The sequence below is a fragment of the Aristolochia californica genome, unplaced genomic scaffold, assembly GCF_029961685.1.
Source record: "Aristolochia californica isolate CCGP_79_NKW_82.1479 unplaced genomic scaffold, dmAriCali1.0.hap1 SCAF_2, whole genome shotgun sequence".
Classification (NCBI taxonomy): domain Eukaryota; kingdom Viridiplantae; phylum Streptophyta; class Magnoliopsida; order Piperales; family Aristolochiaceae; genus Aristolochia; species Aristolochia californica.
Window position 1 is genome coordinate 43,993,881 of NW_027181881.1, and position 6,444 is coordinate 44,000,324.

General features: G+C 34.9%; 1 protein-coding gene across 1 annotated transcript; it reads right to left on the reverse strand.

Annotated features, from left to right (window-relative positions):
* Nucleotides 1-2,233: 2,233 nt before the first annotated feature.
* On the reverse strand, nucleotides 2,234-2,933 carry LOC137955126 (uncharacterized). The gene is made up of 2 exons (XM_068801997.1): nucleotides 2,810-2,933; nucleotides 2,234-2,715 (listed from the first exon to the last, which is right to left on the reverse strand). Exons 1-2 carry the CDS (start codon nucleotides 2,931-2,933, stop codon nucleotides 2,234-2,236), a joined length of 606 nt encoding a protein of 201 aa, XP_068658098.1.
* Nucleotides 2,934-6,444: the final 3,511 nt, after the last annotated feature.

The following is a 6,444-nucleotide window of genomic DNA, read 5'->3' on the forward strand; positions in this document are numbered from 1 at the left end:
AACACAATCACTAACGGACTGATGAATACATCGAGTACATGGAGAAATATCCACTATTTCCTCTCTCGCAAATAATAGAAACGTTTGCAAACGTCTGCATTTGTGGATGGCACTAATTGTGTCCTTATCTACACCTAAACAGATGATCGATGCATGGCGAGCCTTGGCAGGGCCCATTCACCTTCTTTATTTTCACAACATTTAATCAAAATTTAAATAAATGTTATTTAAAATTTTATTTACACACTATAAGATTAATACATAATAAACTTTATTTTATATTTTTAAAGGTTTTAATAATTCGAAGTACAACCGGATATGATCTACAAAAAGACGTGACTCTAAGAACATCATTAAAGGAAAATTACAAGAATTCAAATGATATAATGTTTTGTTATCTAAAAAGTCCTCTTTTATTCAACCTCTATGCACGAACTTGATTAGAGTCTTGCTCAATCTAAGGGAAGTACTGGAATTCCCTTGGTTGACAAGTTTCAATTTTACAGTTAACCTCTATTTTGTATTTGACGACAGGGTTTGATCCCGTATAGTATAAATCCAATAGTTTTTCAAGTTTTTAATTTGAAATTCAAAGTGTCGGAAGCACAGTTGATTTTCTCTTTTCCAACTAAGTTTCACCACACTAAACTTTAGGATAAATCCTGCAACAAGTTCATTTTCCCCATGGTGGAGGACACTTTTAAATAGTGTCACCTTTATTCTTTGGGTAGACTCTTCCTACAATGTCATGTATTATTAAATGTGTCACCCTCCTTTGCTCGAGTGACATTTTCTTGTAACAACATATGTCAATCATGTGCAACCTCATTTGCTTATGTGACATTTAGGTGTTATTCTTCTCTAATTTGATTTTGTTAGTACTTCATACAATCCACTTCATCTCATTGTTAGTTGGGCTCTGATCTTAATAATTGATTCAAAACTTAACAACAAATTTGACATTGACTTTTAGACTTTTTTTCTTTACAATCTTTATGCTTTAACTGTTGAGAGTTTTGATTTTGACCATTGGTCAATTAATGGTTAGGTTCCTTCAATTTATTTCATTGATCAATATCAACAATAGTTGTCGACAAGGTTCTAACTTTGGTGATCAAATTCTTATATTTCCGTATTTAAAATCCTTATTGTATTTAAAAATACAGTACATAAGGGTGGAAAGAATTGGAAAAAATGCTGGAAGATTTTTTTTTATATTTATCCCATTTTTGGGGACATCAAAATTTTCCTCTTGATTCTACTTTATTCATCTAACCTTTAAAAAATGTTAAAAAGGATAAAAAAATGAGTTTCTATTAGTTTAATAAGAAATTATAGGAAAAATAAATCAAGTAGCACTAAGGAGGTTCTTAATCACTTATCTTTTGCTTTTAACAATAATATTTTATTATTTATAAAAATATTATTTCTAGTGTAAATAAAAAGACATAGCTATTTTTTAGTTATTTTCAATGGCAACATAAACACAAGAAAACTAGTTAAAATGAAAAATTTCCAATAAAAAAATATTCTAATGAAATTTTTTTTCAAAGAATATATTTTTATTTTATTTTACTACGAGGGCTCAAATGGTCCCTAAAAGTTCATTTTTGAAATACAACACACCATTGTTTAATAAGGCTGCACTTAAAAAAATATTCACTATATTTTTCCTATAGGGGGGTTAGTGCACAATGTAAGTGCAGAGGGAAATCAGATACAATGAAAAGTACTTTCCCTGGGGAAAGTGAGAGAGAATGTAATATACTTGTTTGTGTTAGTGTGTGCAATGGAAAGTGCAGTGTAAAATACTTGTTTGTGTTAGTGTGCACAATGGAAAGTGTGGTGTAAAGTGAATATAGATTATTTATTAAATAAAATATTTTGATATATCTGACTATTAAAAAATTAAATTAATATTAATTAATAAATAAAATATATTAAATTAATATTACTTAATAAATAAAATATATTAAATATAATAATTAAACAAATGCTTACTTTTATATTATTGAAATTGTAATCAAATTTTAATTTTTCAATATCTAAATATGAAATAATTATACAAATATCGTACTACATAGCGTACTACACAAATATCATAATAATAAAAATAACAATAATACAAATATAACTCAATCACCTTTTTAATATAAAAAATATATATGTTCATACAAAAGTACAACACAAAAAAATATTTAGTGGTATTAAAATATAATATTCAATAATTTTGTCACATCTGAATTGCTAAAACATCTTGATAATATGATGTTCTTGCAGATTGTACTGCGGACTCCCTCTTAGTACTTCTTTGAGTGTCCACATCATCCTCAACATCATCATTACTATCACTGTCTTCATTATCACTTTCATTGTTATCTTCACAATGTTCTCCACCAGAATAATCACTTGAATCATCTTCTTCATCTTCAAATAAATCCATGTAATCTTCTATGCGTATGTAATTATGCAATACACAACAAGTAATCACAATTTTTACTTGGACATCAAAATCAAAAGGAGGAACATCTTTTAATATCTTGAAACGAGCTTTTAAAACCCCAAATGTACACTCGATAGTGTTCCGTAAAGATGAGTGTCTTCGGTTAAATAATTTTCTTTCGTCCGTAGGAGTATTATTCCCAAATTCTTGCAAGTGATAATGAGTACCTCGATAGGGAGCCAAGAACCCAGGAAAATTTGCATATCCAACATCTACCAAATAATATTTGTCTACAGTAAAATATATATCTACTATAATCTAATAAAAATATATATTTAAATAGACTATATAGAGAGAAATATTTACCTTCAGGAACATAAAGTTTATCTCGTCTGGTTAATGTTGACTTTAATACACGTGAATCGGCTGCTGATCTCTCCCATCCAGCAAGTATATATGTGAATTGCGTGTCAAATGTATATGCTGCCATTACGTTTTGTGAGAGAAAACCCTTCCTGTTCTAGAATCTTGCTTGTTCATCTATTAGGATATGTGCTTTAATATGAGTACCACCGATAACACCAATACAACCCTAATAAAGAAATCATTAATACAAATATATATTTTTTATAGTAACTGAAAATTAATTATCAAACGACTTTATATTTACCTTAAAATATGGATAATAGATATCATTATTCAAGATCTTTGAACGAGTACGTCTTGAAGGTCGCTTTATTGTAGTCTGATAATAACATTTAACACCTTGTTAAAATACTTACTAATTGTCCAATTTGATCTTTCAAACATCGCTGAGGTTACATTGTAAGATTGTTGTTGACCAACAAAAATATGCAAGTTATTCTTCCACAGATATTGTCCTTGTATCAAATAAAAGTCCTCTACTTTTCAAGATTTCAGCCAACTTAAGAAACATAGTTTGATTCATCCTATATATTTTTTAAAATTTAATAGGCGATTCTAATGTTTTCTTTAGATATCGTGGACCACCCAAATGATAAGAACGTTGTACTTGCCTATTACGTTCATTTCATTATGAATGGACAAGGACAAGTACAACTATATAAGCTACAATACAGATACATATTTTCTCCCTATCTAGTAGATTATCCATGGGTACCTGCAATAGTAGACATTCAATAATGAAAACATAGTTTAAACACATTCAATAATACTCATTCACTGTGGACCAGAAATACTCAATAATCAACGTCATTCATACAAAATCAAAGGTGTCTCGTAAATATAGGTTAAAACTGTCAACATCTGTATAAGTCTATTACATTGCATTAAATTTAGTCATCAACCAGTCATACTGATGTTCCTGTTTCATCTTCATAAACATATCCTTCTTAGCTTTGGTGCCGAGCAACTCCATGGCAAAATACTTGACTTCTCTGGGCAAGTTAGGTAATGTCTCGAGTGCTTCGAACAATGGAGGTTCTACGGGGAGAGTAAAGATTTGCGTAAGGGTTGATGACATATTGTTAATAGCCTCAACGATCCTGTTAGCATTTTCAACTAATGGTTCGGATCTCTTTCTACGTCGAGTAGAAGAAGTTTTATCCCCATCATTGCTTGGTGTTTTGCTTTTCGGTGGAGCATCACTTGGAGACTCTGTAATGTTGGGTGCTGGGATCTCACTGATTGCATCTTCTTCATCAATGTCATCAATCATTGTCCCTTCTACAAAATTCAAAAGGTTATCATCTAACTCCATGCTTGTGTTACTCGCTTTCCCCGAGGCCATAGTGTTTCCAACCACAATAGACAATTTTTCATAGAGCGGACAACCTTCCCGCCTATACTTGTCGACTTCTCTATGCGGCTACATGAAAAATTATCATTTAAAATACTAAAAAACATGATTAATAAAGCAAGAAACATAACATTCTATGTTACATTTATAAACCTTTATGTAGTCTTGTCACACTGTCTTACTCCCAATGACTTTCTGGGTTGCTGGATCCCACCCAAAGCCGCTAATGTTTAGGCATGTATCACAACCATATACATTCTTTTCCAAGTCTTCACTCGATTTTTCAACTGTTCTACTATTTTTTCAGTTCGTTGCGTCCAAATTGAACATACTGACACAATTGTTGAAAACTTCGTATTTCCAAACTCCATTGGGTAATTTTTTACCCAAATTGACTTACTCAATGAGAAAATCAAACATTTTACAGTCTTTGTCAGACGTCCATGTGTCGTATGACCTCTTTGTAGTGCTATCCATACTGTCTTTACCTTTCCTCTTTCCAGCCATCTAAAACTCATAACCAGTAGACAATGAATAAAAAATAAGTTATTTTTAAACAAAAAATTGTGAGGAGGAGAAGAAAAAAAGGAAGGGGGAATCCACCCCCCCTCCTTACCTTACCAGATACACAATTTATGAAACTATTATTCTCTTTACTATCACCACAAAAAGTTAAGCATCGTTAACATGAAATATATAACATATTAGACAGAAGAGCCTCAGATAAAATCATATAGTGCTGTAGACAGATTAAAAATAACAGTGGGGTCCTGAAAAAGAAAAACAGTAAATTTGAGATGAAGATCACCTAAAAACTTTACACTGCATTGACCTTGTAAAAAATGTAGCTCTGTTTCATTTTATTCTATTTCTCCTATTTTATTTTATCTACACTCTCACAAGAGCAAAACACGAGAACCATGACCAGATCCTAATTACCCTCATTAAATTACTTTCAACAAAGGTTAGAAAATAATTCTTCATCACTAATGTGCACCAAGAAGTTCACAATGTGCCTTCAAATAATTTCATAAATACCTCGAATCGAGCCGAAAAGGTTGCAAAGAGGGGAGACTCGTTCGGTGACGATCGTCGGTGCTGAGGACGGCGAGAGGAAGAGAATCAAGCGCTGGGGAGAAGTCGCAGAGGGGGCGATTGAAATCGCAGATGATCGCGAGCGAGGAAGGAGTCGAAGACGTTGCAGAGAGAGGGGAGAGATGTCACCGAAGGTCGTCGGAGTTGGGGACGGCAAGAGGAGCGCCGGAGACAAGGTCGCAGGGCGATTGAAATCGCCGAAGGTCACGAGCGAGCAAGGGAGATTTTTTTTTTCTCCGAAACCCTCATTCGGCAGAGGTTCCTCCCCGACAGCGAGATATATTTGAGCGATGGTAACTGAAATCCAAGTTTGACCCCTCTGATTTCACTTACTATCGTTTTATACCTAAAACGAGGTATTTCGCTTTTCCCCGTCACTTACAGTATGCACTAAGGGGGAGTTAGTGCACATGACTCAGGACATGATCTTCATGCGCATTACGTAGTTCATGTCCTGATGTCGTTAGGGAGAGCCAAAATTCATGTCATGTACATGAAGATACATGACTCAAGAGTTCATGTCTCAAGAGTAACGGGCGGAAAGTGCTTTCCGCCCGATTTTGAGAATCATCTACATGACTCTCGCGCGGGCTCTCTCTCGTCGAGCGGGGCTGTCTCTCGGGGGGCTCTCTGCCGCACACCCTCTTTGCCATTTCATTTCCACAGCCCTCTCTCCTTCCACAACCCTCTCTCGGTGTTGCCGGAGCCCTCTCTCGGTGTTGCCGCAACCCTCTCTCTTTCCGCAACCGTCTCTCGTTCCCGCAGCCCTCTCTCGGTGTTGCCGCAACCCTCTCTCGTTCCGTCGCCGGCCGTCACCGTTGCCTACTAGCCCGTCCCCATCGCCATCGTCGTTGCCCGCCGTCGTCGCTGGCCGTCGCCGTCACCTACTAGCCCGTCCCCGTCGCCATCGTCGTTGCCCTTTGGCTCGCAGCTGAGGAAGACGACGATGGTTTAATTTTTCCTAAGTTAGGAAAAATTAAACTATCGTCGTCAACACTAACACAAATTCTTATCTGATCTTCATGTACATGACATGACATGATCTTCATGCTGGACATGACTTGATCTTCAAAAATCCACTTTGGGGCACTAACCCCCCCTAAGTAAAATATATTTCACTTATACG

What these genes read in the sequence shown, in the direction of transcription:
- LOC137955126 (XM_068801997.1), bottom strand. Translation starts at nt 2,933, where the DNA reads ATGGCAGCATATACATTTGACACGCAATTCACATATATACTTGCTGGA. An exon ending in TAAACTTTATGTTCCTGAAG is followed by an intron (nt 2,716 to 2,809) that starts GTAAATATTTCT and finishes ATTATTTGGTAG; the next exon opens with ATGTTGGATATGCAAATTTT.